The 26,883-nt window shown below is 39.5% G+C and overlaps 1 protein-coding gene across 1 annotated transcript; it reads right to left on the minus strand.

Annotated features, from left to right (window-relative positions):
- Window positions 1-669: 669 nt before the first annotated feature.
- Window positions 670-26,804, minus strand: nvl (nuclear VCP like). Its single transcript, XM_089117359.1, has 23 exons — window positions 26,398-26,804; window positions 25,420-25,490; window positions 21,415-21,467; window positions 20,361-20,448; window positions 20,223-20,274; window positions 19,150-19,308; window positions 17,559-17,673; window positions 15,502-15,578; window positions 14,679-14,813; window positions 14,404-14,505; window positions 13,688-13,805; window positions 11,798-11,942; window positions 10,215-10,392; window positions 9,253-9,474; window positions 5,658-5,762; window positions 4,505-4,567; window positions 3,901-4,020; window positions 3,574-3,673; window positions 3,353-3,459; window positions 3,192-3,268; window positions 1,692-1,780; window positions 1,516-1,595; window positions 670-1,088 (listed from the first exon to the last, which is right to left on the minus strand). Exons 1-23 carry the CDS (start codon window positions 26,452-26,454, stop codon window positions 1,044-1,046), a joined length of 2,358 nt encoding a protein of 785 aa, XP_088973485.1. The 5' UTR covers window positions 26,455-26,804; the 3' UTR covers window positions 670-1,043.
- Between the last annotated feature and the right edge of the window lie 79 nt (window positions 26,805-26,883).

A 26,883-nucleotide genomic window follows, 5' to 3' on the forward strand; every position in this document is an offset into this window, starting at 1 on the left:
TGAACTAACCCTTTAATGGCACATGTCTTTACTTTCTTTTTTGCTCGCAATAAACTTAAATCAATCAATCAATTAATTGATTTAAGTCAAATAAACTTAATTAAATCAATCAATAAATCAACGTTTGTTTTGAAACACAGTTTGTTGTTTATTTACAATCCAATGTTTTTCAACTAACCAAAAACATTAATTTCTATCTTCATTAATTCCCTCTGTCTGAAATGATGAGTGTTTAAGGCGCAGCTCCTTTAAGGCTTGTCTGTAAACAGCCACTGTTATGATTAGCTAATATAATTGCATAGGAAACAGTATCAACACCCACTCGCTAGAGCACGCGAATAAGTGTTTTGAAAGCATTATCATATAAAAATGTAATTTACAGGCAAAGCCTAATGAAATCATGACTTATGGTTTGTGATGCTGCTGCTGTCAGATCCAATGCAGTCGCTGCTTCATCTTTCAACCAAAGATGGTAACGCTTTACCTGAAGGGATACGCATAAGACTGACATGACACACGTTATGAACATGAACGAGGGTTTATGCATAGTAGTTAAAAGTTTGGACAATTGGCTATTTTTCCAACTTCTCTGTTTGGGAAGAAAAGACAGGATCTATATTTCTGAACAAAAGCAATTAAAAGAACAAGCTTTTAGATCAAAAGTGTTTGTTTTTTTTTAAAAATGAAAAGTTTATTTGACTGTCAAAACTTTTATACACACACAATATCTTTCTCTGCCTCATCAAGTGTGTCGAACTAGAGACTAATGTATTTTCTGCTGAGTGTGTGTAAGATTCGTGTCCAAATTCAATCTATTGTTGAAAATCAACAACAACAACAAGATTAAAATGAAGTTGTGTAATCCAGCCATCATCTTCTCGTGTAATGTTCTGGTTAAAACACTTTCTGAACCTTCCCTTCATATTCAGTTTATTGCATTTATGATTTGGCTAAATCTTTGATTGTGTAAAGATGTTGGTCCTCCGTGAGCTGAATCTCCAGTGGCTGCGTGAGTTTATCAGCGCCGTGTTCATCAGCGCTCGTCATCTCGTGAGAGTGTCCTTCAGCTTCTCATACATTAACTGCTCCTGCGAGGAGGAGATAATAACCACGATTACAGCAGCCGACATGAGAACAAGAGCTGGATTTATGGATATTCATATTCACGATTACAGCAACCAACATGAGAACAAGAGCTGGGTTTATGGATATTCATATTCACGATTACAGCGGCCAACATGAGTATTTTAAGCAGTATTCCAATTTTGCCCACAAGTTAAATTTGCACGTTTGTATGTAAACCGCTAGCGAAGCACTAAACACACACTAACTACACCAACGTTTTGTTGGATTTTGTAGCTAATGCAATTTTTATACAAAATGACTCAAAGCCGAGTCTGGCCAATCACAGTCTGAGAGCTCATTTCACTCGTCACTTTGACATGCAGTCGTGTGTGAGAGTGTGTGGAGTGTTATTGGTGTAAAAGTGAGTCTGGTCTTGTTCTCGTCACTCACCTTCTTGGACACGGACGGCCGCACTTTCTTGAAGGCGTCTTCGAAGTGAACTCGACTCACTCTGATGTCCTTCACTGGCTCTGTGACACAACACACACAGGCTCAAACTCAGCTTCTGCTTCAGGTGTGTGTGTGTTTGAGCTGGTGCTGTGTTCAGGTGTGTGTGTGTGTGTTACCTGTGTGTGTTTGAGCTGGTCCAGTGTTCAGGTGAACTCTCAGAGCGTTAACACTCGCCTCTCGCACCAGCGCCGACAGATCTGCACCTCTAGAACAAACACACACACACACCAGCAGACGTCATGCTACGGAGAGCAGAGATGCACGATGCACTGGCCATTTCCGTATTGGCGGATAGCTCTTCATTTTTCATGATTTCGGTTCGATACGAAAATAAGGGCATTATGAAATACTATTTATTTTTCCCTAATTTCAGTTTCCACTCATTTATTTTTTTTTTATATCTGGACTCTGATTTAATGCTTAAATGTTAGTTATCAAAATAGCATGTCTAATTAATCATGAAACTTAAACACTTAATAAATTGTTCTTAAAATTATGACAAAAATATATATATTTTATTTATGTATATCTTTTTTATTTTTGTTTTCCATTTATATTTTTCTGGATTCCAGTTTAATGGTTAAATTAAACTCTAAACAGATTAATTCATTAACTTTTTTTTTTAAACAGAGGCACATGAAATGTTTTCTATATTTTCTTTAACATCAAAAACAATAGTAATCAAATTAAGGCATAAAACATGAACAATTTATTAAATCTTTTAAAATTTAAATCAAATAATAGTTACACATTTTCTTTTATTTTTTGGCAAACAATGTGAGTGAGATTTTTTAATAATTTAGTTTAATAATTATTATTCACTTATATAGTATTATTATTATTAAAGAACTATATGAAAGCCAATAAAGTACTGACTAAATACAATTATTGGTTCAAGTAAAAGCAGTTGTCCACTGTATTTGTTTGCATTTTGTTTTGTAATCAGGCAATCAATTTATATCAAGATTTAGATTTATCGGCCAATATATCGTTTATCAACTACCAAATCTAAAGGATTAATAGTAATCGGAATATCGGTTATAGGCTACTAAATATAAAGGGTTATCGGCAACGAAATATAAAGGAATATCGGTTTTCGGCAACAATATATAAAGGAATATCGATTATCGGCTACCAAATATAAAGGAATATCGGTTATCGGCAATCAAATATAAAGGAATATCGGTTTTCGGCAATCAAGTATAAAGGAATATCGGTTATCGGCAATCAAATATAAAGGAATATCGGTTATCGGCAATCAAGTATAAAGGAATATCGGTTATCGGCAATCAAGTATAAAGGAATATCGGTTATCGGCAATCAAGTATAAAGGATTATCGGTTATCGGCAACAACATATAAAGGAATATTGGTCATCGGCAATCAAATATAAAGGAATATCGGTTATTGGCTACCAAATATAAAGGAATATTGGTTATCGGCAATCAAATATAAAGGATTATCGGTTATCGGCAATCAAATATAAAGGATTATCGGTTATCGGCAATCAAATATAAAGGAATATCGGTTATCGGACAAACTCATGAGATGTCCAGCGTGTCAGCAAGGGAACGCACCTCAATCTCTCGGATCATTAAGAACAATTTACAAACTTACGTAAAACTCTCACAACGTGCATCATGGGCAATTTCCTCAAGATTGACATCTGGATCTAGATGTGGTTTGGTGCCTCCCTAAAACACAAAAGAGTTAATAATAAACCTAAAGATTATGCAGATCACATGACTACAGTGGCACATACGCCGCATGAGCGTCACCTTAGTGATGGTGAGTAATATGGCGTGTCTGTCCGCGGCTGGCGGCAAACCCACATACAGGGTTTTATCCAGCCGTCCAGGTCTCAGCACCGCCGGGTCAATGATATCTGCACACACACATGACGTCAATAATATGTGCACACACACACGAGGTCATGTAAGCATTACAGAAAGCTGACTAATAACATCTCAAAACTTTTAAAAACAGTCCTCTTTATGACCTGGTCTGTTGGTGGCGGCCATCATGAAAACCTGTCGGCGGTTCTCCATGCCGTCCATCTCGGTGAGCAACTGGTTCACCACACGAACACTGGCTCCGGACTGACACACACACACGCCATGATTATTGAAATGATCACAAGAGGAAAAAAAATGTCACATAACATCGGAACGCTGTCATTTTGCAATCGTTTTTCATCGACACTTAGAAAATATTGCAAAATTTTACACAAATCTGTAATGGAAACCAGGCCACCGACTGAGTCGTGCTATTAGAGAAGTGATAATTACATTGCTGAAGTGCATCACTGCATCACACACACACTCACCTCATGCTCTGAGCGACGAGGACACAGCGCATCGATCTCATCAAAGAAGATCACACACGGCGCCGAGTTACGGGCTCTCTGGAAGACCTGACGAACCGCTCGCTCGCTCTCTCCCACGTACTGCACACACACACACACACACAATGGCTCAACATGTAAACAATGTAAACATCCAGAAAGTAAATCAACAGTACCATTAATATTTTTGCTAACACTTCACTAAAGCCTTTATATTTAATGCATTATAAACATGCGTTAATTATGCCTGTAATGCATCTTCTAATGCTCTGTATGATCTCGTAAATAATTGTAACCACAGTTTTTATACACCTTTACAAAGGATAATGCAGTAAAACGCGATCAATAACCAATTTCAGATGCAACAAGGAATCTGTGAATATTATAATGCCATTCAACTTTGGTTACAATTATTTATGTAAAGATTACGGATACCTTTGCATTATAGATAAAGGCTTGAAGTTCTTTATTTATTTTTTTTTGCATTGTGACATTCAAACTCTGCAAAATTACATATTTACTTCTGAATTTCAAAATATAATCTGATGTTGAAAAGTGATCAGGACATGCTCTCATCTGATCTCACCATGTTCAGCAGCTCTGGACCCTTGACGGAGATGAAGTTCAAGCCGGACTCGTTAGCGACCGCCTGTAACGAGAGCGAGACACTGATGAGGAGAGATGGACGTCTGTGAGTCTCTGGTTTCATTTAAAGATCCGCATTTCAGACCAACGACACGAGTAAATGAGGGCCAACCCATTCATTTATGAAGATTATGATGAACAAAATGCTTAAGAATCATAAACTTTTGTCACAGAGAAAAATCATTTTGGGTTTTTGTCGGAGGAACCAGGATGATGTGAACTTAAAATATATGTCTTAATATATAAATATTTGCAGAAAAAAACTATTATTTTCAACCTTCATTTTGACCCTCTGTCTGAACTGATCTGTTTTAAGGCTTGTTATGATTGGCTAATGTCACTGCATGGGAAACAGCATCATGCCCACTCGCGAGTGTTTTGAAAACATGATCCATATAAAACTGTCATTTAGAGGCATTATGAGATCATTTCCTTATGGTTTGCGATGCAGCTGCTGTCAGACGCTTCATCGGTTTCTCTCTTCATTACACTGTACCTTGACTACTAACCAATCAGCATTCAGACGCTCAGAACAAACACACAGTTCTCCGACGGATCCGGGACGCCATTAAAACAAACTACTGACTTGTTTTCCGACGCTGGGATCCTTCTGAAGTCTGTGCGAAACACGCCGTTTAACCTGGACAATCAGCGAACGCTCATTCGCTCTTCCATCAGTCCTGTTGTGGACAGACTCGAGTGTGTCAGAAGCTGAACACACATCTCTATACTGTCTCAGCGTAGACAGCGGCACTCATTATAATGGGTTCTGAATGAGCCAAGTGGGCGGAGCCTATGGTATGACGATGTAAAACTATTGGTCGACGTCTTGCTTTGGAGGCGGGCATATGCAAATGTATTTGCCAGTGTGATGTCACACATCCGATAATATGAAAACGAGCTGTTTCTGAGCTTAATTAAACAAACGGTTTGTTTATAACGAAGACGACGTTTTAAGCTATGAAACTTTTAAGTTTTAATGGTACAAACACCTCATTTGTCAATAGATCGAGACACTTTAATTTGGTTAGGACGCGAGTGCGAGACATGAGGTCACACGGAGGTCATGCAAACTGAAGTAAGAGTTCACAGACTTTGGCTAAGAGGGTCTTCCCGCAGCCGGGCGGTCCGGCGAGCAGCACTCCAGCCGGCGCACTCAGACCCAGAGCTCGGAAATACTCCGGGTTATTGATGGGAGCCTGAGAACAGACAAACACAACACTCAGATCTGGCCTTCCTCGTCAGCTTCATCTTTATTAGGCAGCAGAGTCAGGAGAAACCAGTCAGGTTATTCAACAAGACTACACACACATTAAAGGGACAGTTCACCCAGAAATGAAAATGAGTTTATGATTAACTCACCTTGAAGTCATCCTAGGTGTGTGTGACATTCTTCCTTCAGATGAATACAATCAAGAGTTATATTAAAAAATATCCAAGACTTCTGGATCACTTTTATGATGACAGATGCACTTTTATGATGGACAGATGCACTTTTATGATGGACAGATGCACTTTTATGATGGACAGATGCACTTTTATGATGGATAGATGCACTTTTATGATGGACAGATGCACTTTTATGATGGATAGATGCACTTTTATGATGGACAGATGCACTTTTATGATGGACAGATTCACTTTTATGATGGATAGATGCACTTTTATGATGGACAGATGCATTTTTATGATGGACAGACGCACTTTTATGATGGATAGATGCACTTTTATGATGGACAGATGCACTTTTATGATGGACAGATGCACTTTTATGATGGACAGATGCACTTTTATGATGGACAGATTCACTTTTATGATGGATAGATGCACTTTTATGATGGACAGATGCATTTTTATGATGGACAGACGCACTTTTATGATGGATAGATGCACTTTTATGATGGACAGATGCACTTTTATGATGGACAGATGCATTTTTATGATGGACAGATGCATTTTTATGATGGACAGATGCACTTTTATGATGGACAGATGCACTTTTATGATGGACAGATTCACTTTTATGATGGATAGATGCACTTTTATGATGAATAGATGTGCTTTTATGATGGATAGATGCACTTTTATGATGGATAGATGTACTTTTATGATGGATAGATGTACTTTTATGATGGACAGATGCACTTTTATGATGGATAGATGCACTTTTATGATGGACAGATGCACTTTTATGATGGATAGATGCACTTTTATGATGGACAGATGCACTTTTATGATGGACAGATGCATTTTTATGATGGACAGATGCACTTTTATGATGATAGATGCACTTTTATGATGGACAGATGCACTTTTATGATGGACAGATGCACTTTTATGATGGATAGATGCACTTTTATGATGGACAGATGCACTTTTATGATGGACAGATGCACTTTTATGATGGATAGATGCACTTTTATGATGGACAGATGCACTTTTATGATGGATAGATGTACTTTTATGATGGATAGATGCACTTTTATGATGGATAGATGTACTTTTATGATGGATAGATGTACTTTTATGATGGACAGATGCACTTTTATGATGGATAGATGCACTTTTATGATGGACAGATGCACTTTTATGATGGACAGATGCATTTTTATGATGGACAGATGCACTTTTATGATGATAGATGCACTTTTATGATGGACAGATGCACTTTTATGATGGATAGATGCACTTTTATGATGGACAGATGCACTTTTATGATGGACAGATGCATTTTTATGATGGACAGATGCACTTTTATGATGATAGATGCACTTTTATGATGGACAGATGCACTTTTATGATGGACAGATGCACTTTTATGATGGATAGATGCACTTTTATGATGGACAGATGCACTTTTATGATGGATAGATGTACTTTTATGATGGATAGATGCACTTTTATGATGGATAGATGTACTTTTATGATGGATAGATGCACTTTTATGATGGATAGATGCACTTTTATGATGGACAGATGCACTTTTATGATGGACAGATGCACTTTTATGATGGATAGATGCACTTTTATGATGGACAGATGCACTTTTATGATGGACAGATGCACTTTTATGATGGATAGATGCACTTTTATGATGGACAGATGCACTTTTATGATGGACAGATGCACTTTTATGATGGATAGATGCACTTTTATGATGGACAGATGCACTTTTATGATGGATAGATGTACTTTTATGATGGATAGATGCACTTTTATGATGGATAGATGTACTTTTATGATGGATAGATGTACTTTTATGATGGACAGATGCACTTTTATGATGGATAGATGCACTTTTATGATGGACAGATGCACTTTTATGATGGACAGATGCATTTTTATGATGGACAGATGCACTTTTATGATGATAGATGCACTTTTATGATGGACAGATGCACTTTTATGATGGATAGATGCACTTTTATGATGGACAGATTCACTTTTATGATGGATAGATGCACTTTTATGATGGACAGATGCACTTTTATGATGGATAGATGCACTTTTATGATGGACAGATGCACTTTTATGATGGACAGATGCATTTTTATGATGGACAGACGCACTTTTATGATGGATAGATGCACTTTTATGATGGACAGATGCATTTTTATGATGGACAGACGCACTTTTATGATGGATAGATGCACTTTTATGATGGACAGATGCATTTTTATGATGGACAGATGCATTTTTATGATGGACAGATTCACTTGTATGATGGATAGATGCACTTTTATGATGGACAGATGCACTTTTATGATGGACAGATGCGCTTTTATGATGGACAGATCCGCTTTTATGATGGATAGATGTACTTTTATGATGGATAGATGTACTTTTATGATGGATAGATGCACTTTTATGATGGATAGATGTACTTTTATGATGGATAGATGTACTTTTATGATGGATAGATGTACTTTTATGATGGACAGATGCATTTTTATGATGGACAGATGCATTTTTATGATGGACAGATGCATTTTTATGATGGATAGATGCACTTTTATGATGGATAGATGCATTTTTATGATGGATAGATGCACTTTTATGACGGACAGATTCACTTTTATGATGGATAGATGCACTTTTATGATGGATAGATGTACTTTTATGATGGATAGATGTACTTTTATGATGGACAGATCCGCTTTTATGATGGATAGATGCACTTTTATGATGGATAGATGTACTTTTATGATGGATAGATGTACTTTTATGATGGACAGATGCATTTTTATGATGGACAGATGCACTTTTATGATGGACAGACGCACTTTTATCATGGATAGATGCACTTTTATGATGGATAGATGCACTTTTATGATGGGTAGATGCACTTTTATGATGGATAGATGCACTTTTATGATGACAGATGTGCTTTTATGATGGATAGATGCACTTTTATGATGGACAGATGCACTTTTATGATGGGTAGATGTACTTTTATGGACTTCAAAACAGAAAAGGCCATTCACTGCCATTTCAAAGCTTGGAAGAGTCAGGATATTTTTATATAACGCAGATTGTATTCGTCTGAAAGAAGAATGTCATATACACCTAGGATGACTTCAAGGTGAATAAATCATGAATAAACCATGTTTAGGTGATATACTCCTTTAAGACTGAACAAAGAACATGAACAGATGCAATGCTTAAAGTATTATCAATAATCTTCAGTACCATGATGGCCATGTTGAGCTCCTCGCGGATGTCGTGCAGGGCGCCCACGTCTTCCCAGGTCACGTCCGGCACGGTGGCGAAACCCTCGCGCTTCGCGGACGGCTGGACACTGGCTAACGACGACTTGAAGTCCGACATGAGGACACAGAGTCCAGAGAGCTGCTCCTCGCTCAGAGACTCGTTGGTCTTCAGCAAAGACAACAGCTGCTCCAGCTCACATTTCTGCCAGGAACACACAGAGGCCGGACATTATAAGATCTGCGTGTTATTGCTGTACATTACCATTTCAAACGGCTAAATATTTAAAGATGCCATATTCTGCTCTTTTTCAAAGTCTTGATGTTGTTTTTGGGATTTACTAGAACAGGTTTTCTGCTTGAATGTTGACTATTTTCCTCGTATGACCCTCAAAGTTCAGAGCAAAGGGAGAGATTTGCTTTTACAGAAATCGCTTTTCAAGGACTACAACAAACGGCTGGTGGAACTACACGAGCTTCCTCCCGGGTTAGTGACATCACAAACCCTAGAATTTACATAAACCCCGCCCCCAGAACACGATTTATAGATTATCATGACAGAATATGCTAATCATAGACTAGAAGATCGTTATCTCCACATCAGCTGCATCGCTCATCAACTAACCATTCAGAAACATCGTCACTTCTTACTGAGTCTCACATCTTTCTGACTCTGGTTTGAACATTAAAGGCTAAAAGTTCTTGAAATGTTCAGTGTGTGTGTGAGAGATAAAAGGACACAAGCTCTTGAAGCTCCGCCCCCTGCGCCGGGAGCAGCAGCTCATTTGCATTTAAAGGGACAGACACAGAAACGGTGCGTTTTTGCTCGCCCTCAAAAACTTTAACATGCTATATAAATATCTGTGGGTATTTTGAGCTAAAACTTCACACACACACAAACACACTCTCGGGGGACATCAGAGGGCATCTGAACGTGTGTGTTACCGGTGGAGTGTCGTCTTCACTGCGGGATGTCAGCAGGATTCGGTTGACGGTGGTCATGGCCGCCTCGCGACACAGCGCCATCAAATCTGCGCCCACATAACCTGGCGTGAGTCGTGCCAGCTGTCTGTAGTCGAAGTCCTCCGGCAGCCTGATCTTACGGCAGAGCGTCCGCAGAATCCTGCAATGGGACAAATGAAGGATACATCTGTCTCGGACAGCAACACTGAAGAAACGTGGACGACACTTTCTATGAAGCCCATGCTTATAATGAATTATAGCCCCATTAATACTAACTATTCTATAAAATATGTTTATAAAGACTCATTAAGACCTATACTGCATTATAACAACATTTATAATTACATTTATCAATTTTTTATATAATTACTTATAAGTTACGCATTTGCCTTTTTAACGTACATGTTAATAATCCATGATACACTGATTTATAAATGACCAAATATAAAATAAATCCAGAAACACTTCATTGCTGCACCAATTAGCTAATATTTGCATTCGAGCTCATGAATATGGTAATTTATGGTAATGTCTGCTGAGCCATATGTGTGGTATTGCTTATTGCAGTTTGAAAAGATATTTAAAAAAAATAGTTCCAGTGTTTTGATAGTTTGTATCATTTTTTTCCATTGTTTGTATTACTGATTTCTGTTTTCAATTATTTTAAAATATATATTTTATTTTATTTTTGTTCATTAGTTACATTTATAAATAACTTAAAATGTATACTGAGCAAATCTTCATGAATTCTTCATAATGTTCACTTTACTTAAATCCATCATTTATGGACGTTATTAACTGTATTACTACTCACAATAAGTATTTATAAGAACACAACACGGCTATTAATAACAAAATATTCACTTATTTGACAGATATAAGTCTGAATGCCTAAAAACTCACTACAAATGCGCTTGTTCTGCCATTTCTGACGGCTAACTTCACAATTAATGCAAATGTCCAGTTTAATTTAAATCAAGAATATAGTCCTATCAGTAATCAATAAAAAATGAAACTGATTATAGGCCTATAAATAGATCGATAGTCCTGCTGCATTATTATTTCAGATAATATAACAAATAAATGAATAATGATAGGCCTTACTCATTAAAAGGGCTTTGTGTTTAATTTATCAGACTAGCCTACGGTCAATAATAGAAAAAATAGAATTAATGAATGAATTAAAACAAATTATTAATAAATAAATTAAATATTTTTGACGCAAATGCTTTTCTGTCTCATTATTGCAAATTTCTCTCTTTAATACCTGCATTAGTGGCTCAAACCAGGGATTACATGAGTGAGAAATTAGTCCTACATACGACAGCGTTTTTATGACAAAAACTTGTCAGTGAGTGTTTACTTATAAATCAGTGTTTAATGGATTATGAGCATGCACGTAAAAAAAAAGCAAATGCGTAACTTAAGTTATTATAAAAATAATATAAATGTAACCATAACTGTTGTTATAATGCAATATAGGTCTAGAACAGTAATACTCATAAATGAGCTATAATTGATTATAAGCGTCTCCACAGCTGAGGCGAGTCGTGATGGACACGTACTTCAGTCGCGCGCCCTCGTCAGGAATCCCCAGACAGATCTCCCGGTCGAACCTGCCGGCTCGGCGCAGGGCCGGGTCCAGCGAGTCCGGCCGGTTCGTGGCTCCGATCACCAACACCTGAGCCGGCTCCGATAACGAATTGAGGTCTAAAGACGACAGGAAACAGCGGAGTATAAAAACACTTGAATGAAAACACAGTCAGTCAGTTCGTTACAGAACAGAGTAGGTGTGCAACGGGTCGCAGGTGATCTGTACGGGTCGGCGCGCATGCGGTCCGCGGATCAACGGATACATGAACCCGGCATAGAGCGAAAGGTTATCATTTGGACATGTTTTGTCTTGCCAATTTACACATTCAAATCATTTTCGAGAGAGAGAGACTTTCGCGTTCTCTTGTCCTTGAACACACACGTAATTATTAGGGCTGGGTAATAAATATCAATTTCTCGATATTAATCGATTCTCATTTTTATGAACCGATATCGATTCTTAAATCTCAAGAATCGATTAGTCATCCTGTTTCTTTTGAATGAATGGATCATTGTATCGCGGCTGCGCGCATCCAAAAAATCGCAATAATCTTTGTCCTTTGTTACTATTGATATGAAACAAAGTCTCAATTTTCAAATTACGTCCATTTTCTTTAGAAATTCAAAAACATAAATAGCGTTTTGTCGCTGTGGCGTGAGATCGCTCTGGAGAAGCAGCAGCGCTGATCTCTCTTCCGGCTTAATAATACCAGTCACAGAATGAATGAGCATCTGAAAGTGTGTTAAATATAGAGGACAACTTATCCAAATCCGAATCATGTCACATTGATTCGCTCAATCAGCGTTTCAACCGTGGAAAGACGTCAGTTAAACAGCTTGTAATCAATGTCATCGTCATATTTACCTCAGAAAACCCACATAAACTCGTTAGTCAGCTAGAAAAATAACTCTAAAGAGGAGCATTTTGTTAAATATATACACCATATTACATATGCATTATAATCTTAATGTTCTTCAATATTTAATGCATATTTGAATAAATCTGGCAAGTTTTTATGACAGCCGCCATTTAAATGTTTATATTTCATATAATATTCTTATTATAAAAATAAATAAAAGTGTAATTTAAGTGTTTGTATAGCTACAAAACAGTTCATTATTACCTTCATATTAGGCTAATGAAGTCTATAGGCTACAACTAGACTCCCATAGTTTACAGCATTAGTTAAGAGATTTGATTTCCTTGAGAAACATTGCCATTTATTGTAACTGATATCCAAAATAATCAATATTGAATCGAATCGAAATCGAATCGAAATGCAAGCTTGTGAATCGAAATTGAATCTCAATCTCGAATTTGTCTCAATACCCAGCCCTAGTAATTATGTCTAAACCCTCGTCTCGGCAAGTGTTGTCTCGGTTCTGCCTGTGTTTCTTTATTCGATCTTAAAGTGACAGTAGCCTAATATCCCTGCTGTCGTCTGTGTCATTAATGCTAATAAAACAACAAAATACAGCTTTAACACATGAACCTGTATTTAAGTTCTACAGTGAACAGTGTTATTTCACATTTAGGTTTAATTATGAATTTCTGCACGTGATACACTACTGTTAAGAGTTTGTCACTTTGTTATTTAGTTTCATCTCTGCTTGTAATTTGTGTAATTTGAACTTATTTTATAATTGACTGTTCACTTGTTTGTAATAAAGTTTGAACTTTATCAGGTAAGCTAGTAGTTTTAGATTACGTAGTTACATTTAAGCCCCGCCCCATAAAATGTATATAGATTTTATTTTTGCTGAAACGAAGAACGATCCGATCCGTGGCTCAAAAACCATAAATGAACCGAGCCGTGAGTTTTGTGATCCGTTGCACCACTAGAACACACACACACACACACCGTCCAAGCAGGTGAGAAGCTGAGCAACAATCCTTCGCTCCATGTCTTTGGAGGCGATCTCTCGTTTGGGAGTGATGGCGTCGATCTCGTCGATGAACAGGATACAGGGGGCGCTGCTCTACAGGAACAACACACACTGACAGTTACACAAACACCAGTGGAGACGAGGTTATGGCCTTCCTTTCGGTTCAGAGGCATACTTGTCTTCCTGTTTCCTTCCTAATGCCAGTGTTCTAGTCACTAGTTTGTTACCATGGTTACTGATTATGTTGCGCATGAAATAGATCGTAATCTCCGCTTACGTGCTTGCTGACAATATCAATTTATTTTATTTTTATCAATCTTCAATTTGATGAACTGATAAACCCCAAGAATCGATCGTTTGGTCTGTGCTGCTTTCAAACCTCACTTCACATCATCTGTAGCTCCTGCCTATAGCGGTAAGCTTTGATACTTCTGATGTGAAACAAAGTCTCTCTCAAATCCTGTCAGTTTCATCACTAAATTCAGTCCATAAATGTGTGTGTGTGTTTAATTACTACTAGTTACAGCAGTAAATAAGCATCAGTGGACATCCGCAGGAGTGGAACATCTGAATATGACACACACTGAAGCTCAAACCTCCCTGAGCTGAAGCTGTTCAGGAGTGTGTATCTTACTATGGTGTGTGTATCTTACTATAGTGTGTGTATCTTACTATGGTGTGTGTATCTTACTATGGCCTGCTCGAACAGTTCCCGCATCTTCTGCTCAGACTCTCCAGAGACTCCAGACACCAGCTCCGGCGCAGAGACCTTCAGCATGGGCAAACCCGTCTCCTGCACACACATCAGACACACTCGCTTAGTAGTGGAAAACACACACATACACACACACTCACTCGTCTCCTGCAAACACATCAGACTCACTCACACCCATCTCCTGCACACTCACTCACACTCACTCGCTCACACACACACACACACACACACACACAGTTTCAGTGACTCACTCCGGCCACAGCTTGAGCGAGCAGTGTTTTCCCGCACCCCGGCGGCCCGTGCAGGAGGAATCCCCGCGGAGGAACGACTCCGAGCCGCTGGTACACTTCCGGATGCCTCATGTGGATCAGCAGCTTACACACATCCTGAAGAACACAGGAAACCGGAGGCCGTTAGTGTGTGTGTGTGAGCAGTTAGACATCATTGTGTGTGTGTGAGTGAACAGTAGAGGCGGACCGATATTATCGGCCGATATTAGGCATTTTCCATAATATCGGTATCGGCAGTTATAATGGCCGATAAATTAATATTTCAAAAATAAAATAAAAACGGACGAAACACGCTTTAATCATCTCTCCTTGGCCTGTTATATTGAAAATGTATGTTTCACAATTTGCAGTATGATGTTATCTATTGCTAAATTATGGCTCATCATAGACTAAAGCTAGCTAATGCCACTATCATCAGTGGAAGACCGCTAACGTTAACATTAATGAGCTTGGAAACCACAATGAACTTTTTTTGCCTGAATAAAGTAATGATTACTGTATTTATATCTCTAGTTACAGTCCCTGCATTGTAAAATGTAAGAACATTTTAGACATAGGGAAAAGTATCAAACGTATCTTGTGCAGAAAAGTTAGCTTTTCTCTTACACGTGTGTGAAATCCAACAATATTTAATAAAAAAGAAATATCGGCCGATATATCGGAATATCGGATTTTAAAACACAAAAATATTTGTATCGGTATCGGCCTTCAAAATCCTTTATCGGTCGGGCTCTAATGAGCAGTTAGACATCAGTGTGTGTGTGTGTGTGTGGCGGATGAACACCTGCAGAGTTTCATCACTGCCTCCGAAGTCCTCAAACTTGACAGGAGAGTGCTGCAGCTCGTGGGCCGTGATCTTCCCTGGAGTCAGAAGACACTTTCATTACAGACACGACGCCCGGACCGGAGAACATCACCAAAGCATGTCAAGGGTCTCACCGAATAAACTACACACTAATGTTTGGCATCACGAAAATAAAGCTTACTTAAAAAACAAAAAGCATCACATTTGACTGATTTTTCCCATTTAAAAACACTATCCTGATGTATAAACACTTTACAAGGAGATTTCATGAGTTAACATGAACTAACAATGAAAAATAATTCTAAAGCATGACATTTTCAACATTTACTGAACCAAAAGTTGATCCGTTGATGGTAATTTCTACTAATGAACAACTATGGTGACACTCTACAATACGGTCCCATTAGTGAACATTACCTAATGCATTAACTAACATTAACAATTATTATTACCGCATTTACTAAACTTCATTTATAAAAATCTTAGTTCACAGTGAAACCATGTTAACAGATACAACTTTAGATCTTAAACATATTCAAGTAAATGTTGTAGTATTTTTTATTGTTAGTTCATATTAACTAAATGTTAACAACAAAATAAACCTTATTGCAAAGTGGGTCACATTAGTGTAGGGTCCAACTCTCATTTTTAACTCCAGCTAATTACTGCTTATTAATAGTTAGTAAGGTAGTTGTTAAGTTTAGATATTGTAGAATATGGTCATGCAGAATAAGGCATTAATATGTGCTTTATAAGTGCTAATAAACACCCAATACCCCAGTAATATGCATCATAATGAGCAATTAGTTAAAGTAACACCAGGGAGGTTTTGCTCTCGGGGTCCCCCTACAGTTGGGAAACAGTATTGTCCTCTACTTCTGTCGTAATCTCTGTCATCCTACATGTATATATATAATATATACATTATATAATTTTTTCTAAAGATAAATTATCGCGATGCTCACGTTTACAAGCCAGCGTCATTATAGTAGCCTAGTCTATCGGTTACCGTTTTACTGAATCTATATGATGCTTCAGTGCAATGTTTGAGTGGTAGATAATAACCATATATCATCCATATTATAATATCAAGATACCATAAATGAATCAGCAAAATCGATTTGCATTACAGCTTGAGGCAAGAAAAATAAACGAATATCACAGACATGTTGGGTATCCTAAAATATGATTTTGTACATCTTATATATTTAACTTGTACACGCCGTTTAGACGATAGCTAACCATTAAAAACTAGAATATCGTTTATATAGCTACCAGATTGATAATTCGCTACTCTACTATCATTACTTGATTCATGAAGATAAACGGAGGATAAGATAGCTTCCGTAACATAGTCAGGCAGACAAAACAAAACAAAGAGATAGTATGCAAGCAATATAACGTACTTACTAGTCCATAAGCATGATCGCCAAGTCCAGCGAGACAACGCTGGCCCAATGTTGATCCTTTAACGCGATCACGTCCTCTTTTTCTCTTTTTGCTTTCGTCCGATAAAACCTTTGCTTTCTCGTTTTTCTGTGCTGCTTCGGCCATGACTATAACATTTAGCTCGCACGTCCGATTTTAAAAAAGTGAGGGTGGTGGTGGAAGTGACGTATATGCCGTCAAGCAGTCGAATTTTGTAGTTTTTTTTGTTCGCCGAAAGCCGAAGTTTAAAAGTACGATTAAAAACGCTACAGACCCCGTCAGGCTATGGCAGACGTCTCATTCGAACTATTGTAAGTCGATATACCATCACTAGAGACTTGGAAATATATTATGAAGGCTGAAAAGTTCCCTGGTGTTTCTTTAAAAGTGAGAGTCCAAAATAAAGTGTCACTGAAAGATAAAACTGCAACCGATTGCTTATTTTTAGTTAAACTAAAACGTAAACTAATTGAACCTTATTTTAAGCGTTTCCACAATTTCAATAATGACATCATTGTTTCTCACACAGCCCTAAAAACTCTCTTTATGCAAAACACACGTCGTTTTTTCACGCACGAACACACACACGTGTGATGCGGTTCACTGACTCTTCTTCTGCAGGATCGCGTCACTGATCTCCTCGTCCTCCTCATGCTTGTTCTTCTTCATCCTCTTCATCTTTCCGCTCTTCGGTCTGCGTGTCTTCCCAGGGTTCCTCTGCGTCTGTGAACACACCGAGAGGAGACGGACATGTGACGCTGCCCTTGACTGGACATTTATGGACAATGAAGAGGATGTAATTTAACTTTTATATGTGTAGCGTATTTATCAACCAAGCAGCAAACTTAACAAACCTGAAAAATCACTTATTTTTAGCCTACTTTTTAAACCATGTGACTGATGGCATTAGCCGATCACAGTTTATCATCCCGCTGGCCCAGCTTCAGACCCGCTCAGGGACTGCTGGGTAACATGGGATCAGTGTAAAAGCTTGTTTCCGCCACAGAATAAAACATTTAAAAGACAATTTGGACTTTTAATCTCACAATTGCAAGTTTATGAGAAATAAAGTCAGAATTGCGAGATATAAACCTGCCATTGCTTGTTTTTCCGTTCAGGGCGGACACAAGCTCCCATGGGTCATACTGGTTCCACTGTCTGACAGGAAATATGCAAATGAGGCACACTTTATTGGACATTCGGCTATATAGAGTACAGTATATGAGCCTGGATTAAGGGAAGAGCCGGTCAAGATGACTATATGAGACTTCATTCTCTTACATCTTTTAAGAGTGACCATATCCAATATCAGTGGTGGAGGAAGTACTGAATCTCAGTACTGAAGTAAAAGTATAAATAACCAGATAAATATTTACTTCAGTAAAAGTAGAAGTAACACAATGACAACCTTACTTAAGTAAAAAGTACCTGATTTTAAATGTACTTTAAGTATTAAAAGTAATGTCTTTTTTCTAATGATTAATAAAACATTTAATTCTAACTCATTCAACCTAATACTCCTATAATGATGGAAAAAAATTGTTGACACCATTTCTGAAACAAGCTTGCAAGTAGGCAATATGCACATCATGCTTATCCTTATTATATATTAATAACTATGTTTGGCAGTAAACGCGATTCATTTATGGTGTAATTCTGAACCTCTTGGCTTGCCATAATCCTAACCAAACGTATATTACACACAGTGTGTTTCCTATGCACGTAAAAACTAATTTTCGCCTATAAATTGCACGATAAACACACTGCGTGCGAGACGCGTTTAGTTGATGTATCTATGGCAACCAAACGTCACTGACGAGACAAACGTCTATAAACGAACGGTCAGATTGCGTTTTGGCCGGGGAAAAACTGATCAGAAAATGTAATGAAAAAGTAACAGAAGTTGTAGAAATATAGTGGAGTAGAAAGTAAAATAATTGCTGCAAAATGTAACGAAGTAAAAGTAAAAAGTATGCACTATTTATTTTAATTAAGTAAAGTAAAGATACCTGAAAAATGTACTGAAGTAAAGTAACAAAGTACTTCGTTACATTCCACCACTGTCCAATATCTGTGTGTTCTGAGTGTGTGTTCTAGGTGTGTGTGTGTGTGTTCTGGGTGTGTGTACCGCAGTGCTGGTGGAAGTCTGTGTGTGTTCTGAGTGTGTTTTCTGGGTGTGTGTGTTCCAGGTGTGTGTACCGCGGTGCTGGTGGCCTCGTCCTCACACAGGTCGATGCAGATGTTGTCCTGTGGTTCCCCCGTGCGGTCCAGGATCCAGCCCTCGCCCCTCTGAGGCGTCGAGCCACTCGCGCCGCTCTGGTACAGGGACGTCAGAGAGCTGTTCATCAGGTTCGTGTGCTGTCGAGAAACACACACACACACACACGCTTACCAGGAGCCGTGCTACATTACAGAGCTAAGCTAAACAGAGCGTATTTTCCCTTTGCTCAATCTGAGGGGTGTGTGAGCGCGGCTGCGTCCCGCCGGAGTGAGATGTGTGTGTGTAGGGCCCTATAAAATCTGTTTTATTTTTTCCCAAATTCCGTTTTTTCCGTTTTAATTTTTGGGAATTCAGTTTTTTTTTTTAGCCTTTACCGTTATTTTAGTTGTAAAAAGAGTGTGCTTTTAATGCTAATGATTAAAATGTACACAAATAAAATAGGCATTTACTCTTAAAATGACAAATACTGCATGATGCAACATAACACTGCACTCTAAGTACTTCAAGTAACTACAAAATATGGTTATGAGCTTTAAACTGTCCTGTAAAAATAAATTATATTAGTTTATATAAGTTAAAATAAAAGTCACACTCTAGCTGTGCCGTAATGTGCATACTAGCCATCCTAAATAGTATGTGACATTAGTAACTGTCTCGCGCTCTCGACTCGGACACACACACTCGGTCCGGCACCTCATAGACAGACGTGCACGGAGGGGACTTGTGTGTGTGTGTGTGCGACGAGTTTCTTAACTTTTTCGCCGACGAAAGCAGAGCCGTGGAGAGCCGCTTCGCCGTGCTTTCAGTGGAAACGCGGCTATTGTTTTGATGCCGTCATAAGCTGAGATGACGGGAGGGGTTGAGTCGCACAGATTTGCTTCCCCGTCTCTCTGCATACGCTCTTCTCCCACACAAAAAAACAATTTTGTTCCAAATATGTGAAATTCCCCGTTAACACTAGATTCCACCTTAATTGGCCGATTCCATCTGCGATTCCGTGATCGCGGAAATTATAGGGCCCTATGTGTGTGTGGCGTGGATGTGCGGTTACCTCGTGTTCGGGGACCTCGTCCTCGCTGTCGGTGCTGCCCTCGCTGGCGTCCCTGAAACACAGAGCAGCGTTAGAAGCGCGCAGCAGAACATGCGGACCACGGAGAGTGTGTGTGTGTGTGTGTGTGTGCTGGCGTACCCGTCCTCTCCGCTGCGCCGCGCTCGCTTGGCCAGGTGTGTGTTCTCCAGGACACAGATGTCAGACTCGCTGCATATCACTGCATACACTACACACACACACAAACACACTTTACCACCAACAGCTCAAAGCGTTTCCTTAGCATGCACACACTGACTTTGCTCACACACACGTTATGCCCTCTTTGATTTTACGTTGGTTAAGTTAATGAAATGTTAGGTTATATACTCGGTTGATTATTATTATTTATAATAGATTTAAAATACATTTTTTTAAACACATTTTTACTAATTTATTTGAATCTAATGTAATTATTTACATCTAGTCACTAAAGAGATGTACTGTTAAATGTATTTTGTCTATTTATTACATTTTAATCAAATTTGTATCTACTTATATAATTCAAAAAGTTATTGATCTACTTTAATCGATTCATATACTTATAAACTCTATAAATCTGAATTGCTCCTTTTGATATTTTATTTAAAAATTAAATTGAACCAAAATCGAACCTTTCATTGAGGTAAAATAAAGGTAAATCACAATATGAAATAAACGTTTTCCCCAAAACACATTGGCCACAATAACTCTGGCCACAACTGTTATAGAATAATAATTACTTTTTTAATCAAATTTCTTCATTTATTTTGATCTAATTTAATCAATTTAATAGATAACTAAGATGTTATTTTAATCACATTTTATTTATTTTATTGTAATATATTTAATTTACTTCTACTAATTTCTACTATTTATTTATTTAATAAAACCATTTATTTATAAAATTCAATTTTTTTATCTAATTTATTCAATATAATTTAATAATTTTAAAATAATTTAATAGAACTTTATATTTATTTTAGTCTGATTTTATTAATTTATTTTAATTTAATCTATTTAATTGCCAACAAAATTTATATTTTAATGACATTTTTTCAGTCTTATTTTTTTGTTTGTAGTCTCCTGCACGGCCGGTGTCCCTCCCGGATCGGAAACCCCTGCTCAAACACAGTTTTCATATAATAATAATACAAAAATTTCAAGTAATTTGGACCTTTTTCCACTTGAATCCTGAAGGCGGTCCTGTTCCTGCGCCCGTACTCCGTCCTGCTCGAACACAAACACATCTCAGACTCCAACACATCTCAGACTCCGACACATCTCAGACTCCGACACATCTCAGACTCCAACACATCTCAGACTCCGACACATCTCAGACTCCGACACATCTCAGACTCCGACACATCTCAGACTCCGACACATCTCAGACTCCGACACATCTCAGACTCCATCACATCTCAGACTCCGACACATCTCAGACTCCGACACATCTCAGACTCCGACACATCTCAGACTCCGACACATCTCAGACTCCGACACATCTCAGACTCCAACACATCTCAGACTCCATCACATCTCAGACTCCGACACATCTCAGACTCCGACACATCTCAGACTCCGACACATCTCAGACTCCGACACATCTCAGACTCCGACACATCTCAGACTCCAACACATCTCAGACTCCGACACATCTCAGACTCCGACACATCTCAGACTCCATCACATCTCAGACTCCGACACATCTCAGACTCCGACACATCTCAGACTCCGACACATCTCAGACTCCGACACATCTCAGACTCCATCACATCTCAGACTCCGACACATCTCAGACTCCGACACATCTCAGACTCCGACACATCTCAGACTCAGACATATCTCAGACTCCAACACATCTCAGACTCCGACACATCTCAGACTCCAACACATCTCAGACTCCAACACATCTCAGACTCCGACACATCTCAGACTCCGACACATCTCAGACTCCATCACATCTCAGACTCCGACACATCTCAGACTCCGACACATCTCAGACTCCGACACATCTCAGACTCAGACATATCTCAGACTCCATCACATCTCAGACTCCGACACATCTCAGACTCCGACACATCTCAGACTCCAACACATCTCAGACTCAGACATATCTCAGACTCCAACACATCTCAGACTCCGACACATCTCAGACTCCGACACATCTCAGACTCCAACACATCTCAGACTCCGACACATCTCAGACTCCGACACATCTCAGACTCCATCACATCTCAGACTCCGACACATCTCAGACTCCGACACATCTCAGACTCCGACACATCTCAGACTCAGACATATCTCAGACTCCAACACATCTCAGACTCCGACACATCTCAGACTCCAACACATCTCAGACTCCGACACATCTCAGACTCCGACACATCTCAGACTCCATCACATCTCAGACTCCGACACATCTCAGACTCCGACACATCTCAGACTCCGACACATCTCAGACTCCGACACATCTCAGACTCCGACACATCTCAGACTCCGACACATCTCAGACTCCGACACATCTCAGACTCCGACACATCTCAGACTCCGACACATCTCAGACTCCATCACATCTCAGACTCCGACACATCTCAGACTCCCGACACATCTCAGACTCCCGACACATCTCAGACTCCGACACATCTCAGACTCCATCACATCTCAGACTCCGACACATCTCAGACTCCGACACATCTCAGACTCCGACACATCTCAGACTCAGACATATCTCAGACTCCAACACATCTCAGACTCCGACACATCTCAGACTCCGACACATCTCAGACTCCAACACATCTCAGACTCCGACACATCTCAGACTCCGACACATCTCAGACTCCGACACATCTCAGACTCCGACACATCTCAGACTCCGACACATCTCAGACTCCGACACATCTCAGACTCCGACACATCTCAGACTCCATCACATCTCAGACTCCGACACATCTCAGACTCCGACACATCTCAGACTCCGACACATCTCAGACTCCGACACATCTCAGACTCAGACACATCTCAGACTCCGACACATCTCAGACTCCAACACATCTCAGACTCCGACACATCTCAGACTCCGACACATCTCAGACTCCAACACATCTCAGACTCCGACACATCTCAGACTCCGACACATCTCAGACTCCGACACATCTCAGACTCCGACACATCTCAGACTCCGACACATCTCAGACTCCAACACATCTCAGACTCCGACACATCTCAGACTCCGACACATCTCACAGACTCCGACACATCTCAGACTCCGACACATCTCAGACTCCGACACATCTCAGACTCCGACACATCTCAGACTCCGACACATCTCAGACTCCAACACATCTCAGACTCCAACAGATCCAACACATCTCAGACGCCGACACATCTCAGACTCCGACACATCTCAGACTCCAACACATCTCAGACTCCAACAGATCCAACACATCTCAGACTCCGACACATCTCAGACTCCGACACATCTCACAGACTCCGACACATCTCAGACTCCGACACATCTCAGACTCCAACACATCTCAGACTCCGACACATCTCAGACTCCAACACATCTCAGACTCCAACACATCTCAGACTCCAACAGATCCAACACATCTCAGACGCCGACACATCTCAGACTCCGACACATCTCACAGACTCCGACACATCTCAGACTCCAACACATCTCAGACTCCGACACATCTCAGACTCCAACACATCTCAGACTCCAACACATCTCAGACTCCGACACATCTCAGACTCCAACACATCTCAGACTCCGACACATCTCAGACTCCAACACATCTCAGACTCCAACACATCTCAGACTCCGACACATCTCAGACTCCAACACATCTCAGACTCCAACACATCTCAGACTCCGACACATCTCAGACTCCGACACATCTCAGACTCCGACACATCTCAGACTCCGACACATCTCAGACTCCAACAGATCCAACACATCTCAGACTCCAACACATCTCAGACTCCGACACATCTCACAGACTCCGACACATCTCAGACTCCAACACATCTCAGACTCCGACACATCTCACAGACTCCGACACATCTCAGACTCCAACACATCTCAGACTCCAACACATCTCAGACTCCAACACATCTCAGACTCCAACACATTCAACACATCTCAGACTCCAACACATCTCAGACTCCAACACATCTCAGACTCCAACACATCTCAGACTCCAACACATCTCAGACTCCGACACATCTCAGACTCCGACACATCTCAGACTCCGACACATCTCAGACTCCAACAGATCCAACACATCTCAGACTCCAACACATCTCAGACTCCAACACATTCAACACATCTCAGACTCCAACACATCTCAGACTCCAACACATCTCAGACTCCAACACATCTCAGACTCCAACACATCTCAGACTCCGACACATCTCAGACTCCGACACATCTCAGACTCCGACACATCTCAGACTCCAACAGATCCAACACATCTCAGACTCCAACACATCTCAGACTCCGACACATCTCACAGACTCCGACACATCTCAGACTCCAACACATCTCAGACTCCAACACATCTCACAGACTCCGACACATCTCAGACTCCAACACATCTCAGACTCCAACACATTCAACACATCTCAGACTCCAACACATCTCAGACTCCAACACATCTCAGACTCAGACTTCAACACATCTCAGACTTCAACACATCACAGAGTCAGAGACATCTCAGACTCAGACACATCTCAGACTCAAACACATGTCAGACTCAGACACATGTCAGTCTCAGACACATCTCAGACTCAAACACATGTCAGACTCAGACACATGTCAGACTCAGACACATCTCAGACTCCGACACATCTCAGACTTCAACACATCTCAGACTTCAACACATCACAGAGTCAGAGACATCTCAGACTCAGACACATCTCAGACTCAAACACATGTCAGACTCAGACACATGTCAGACTCAGACACATCTCAGACTCAGACACATCTCAGACTCAAACACATGTCAGACTCAGACACATCTCAGACTCCAACACATCTCAGACTCCGACACATCTCAGACTCAAACACATGTCAGTCTCAGACACATCTCAGACTCCGACACATGTTAGACTCCAACACATCTCAGAGTCACCGCTGAAGGAAACTCTGCTGTTCTAGATTGATAAGGAAACGCACCTGAACTGTTGCTGAAGCTCAGAGGCCATGGCTGAAATATCCACATACTGATCATCATGTGTCTTCAGGAACTGAAACAGGCAGATGTGGAAAAGACCATTGAAAATACATCATACATACACACAGTGGTGCAAAGTGGGCCAAAACTATTAGAAGGGTAAGAGTTTTAAAAGAAGTCTCTTCTGCTCACCAAGGCTTCATTTATGTGATCTAATTATAGAAAAAACAGTAATATATTGTGAAATATTTTTCCTATGTGAATATACAGTAAAGTGTAATTCATTTCTGTATTTTCAGCATCATGACTCCAGTCTTCAGTGCCTCCAGAAATCAAATTGATGTTCAAGACACATTTATGATTATTATCAATGTTGAAAACAGTAGTGTAAAATTATTTTCAGGATTCTTTGATGAATAGAAAGTAAAAAAAAAAAACAGAATTGTATTCTCCAATGCAATGATGCATTAAATTGATCAAAAGTGACAGTATAGACATTATGTTGAAAAAGCTTAAAGTTGTAAAAATATTTCTGTTTGCTATATTTTGGATCACATAAATGAATCATTGTTGAGCAGAAGAGACTTCTGTTAAAACATAAAAAAAAATATCTAACCGTTTGATAATTTTGGCCATACACACACACACTTTTGAATGTACAATGTTTATATGGGAAGGAAGCATGAGAAGGAATATCATGTTATACAGGCATTCACACTACCATTTGATGTTTAAACTTTGATACATAGACAAGCCAATTTTTATGTCACTAACTTAAAATCAATAAGAATCTCATTAAAATCATTACAGACTCTTTGGAGAACAAATATTTTTCTTCGTATTTTTACTTATTGTACTGTATGTTTAGTTTCCCCTGGCTGTCTTCGCGTACGTAGCTTTTCTTTAGATTACTTCATTATTCGCTATTGTACAGTATGGTATTATCTGAATGATAATAAATAATAAAGCTTTCATTTTACCTGATGGACTCGATGTTTGAGTCTCGGGTCTATATTATAAGCGCCGCGGTTCCTCATGGTTTATCGCACATGAAGCAATTTCGCGAATGAAATTACATTAATGTAGAGTTTAAACGAGGAGGAGAGAAACTCTCTTAAAGACAGTTTAAGAAGTTTACAGAACCATCTTTAGCATCACGCTTCTGTAACGTTACATGTGGGAACAACTGAACACACACACACACAACACACACGCTGCTGATGGCTGCTATTTAACACACGCCAGCGCCACCTGTTGGCCTGGAGATGCCAGCCAGTATCACTGAAATGATATTACAGAGATATTAACCAAAAATGTGCTAGTTTTTTCTCCTAATGATCTCACGAAGTGGTAATATAATAATAATTTCTGCACGACTATAGTTGTCAATCGCAGAAAAAGAGGGCGGGTGCGTTATGACGTCAAAGCGACACGTATGTGCGCTATCAGTGAACGTGCGCGTTCAC

The sequence above is a fragment of the Pimephales promelas genome, chromosome 11 (genome assembly GCF_988280905.1).
Source record: "Pimephales promelas chromosome 11, fPimPro1.hap1.1, whole genome shotgun sequence".
Taxonomy (NCBI): Eukaryota; Metazoa; Chordata; class Actinopteri; order Cypriniformes; family Leuciscidae; genus Pimephales; species Pimephales promelas.

What these genes read in the sequence shown, in the direction of transcription:
- nvl (XM_089117359.1), bottom strand. Translation starts at nt 26,454, where the DNA reads ATGAGGAACCGCGGCGCTTATAATATAGACCCGAGACTCAAACATCGA. An exon ending in CTCGTCGCTCAGAGCATGAG is followed by an intron (nt 3,674 to 3,900) that starts GTGAGTGTGTGT and finishes TGTGTGTGTCAG; the next exon opens with TCCGGAGCCAGTGTTCGTGT. An exon ending in TATTACTCACCATCACTAAG is followed by an intron (nt 3,269 to 3,352) that starts GTGACGCTCATG and finishes TTTGTGTTTTAG; the next exon opens with GGAGGCACCAAACCACATCT.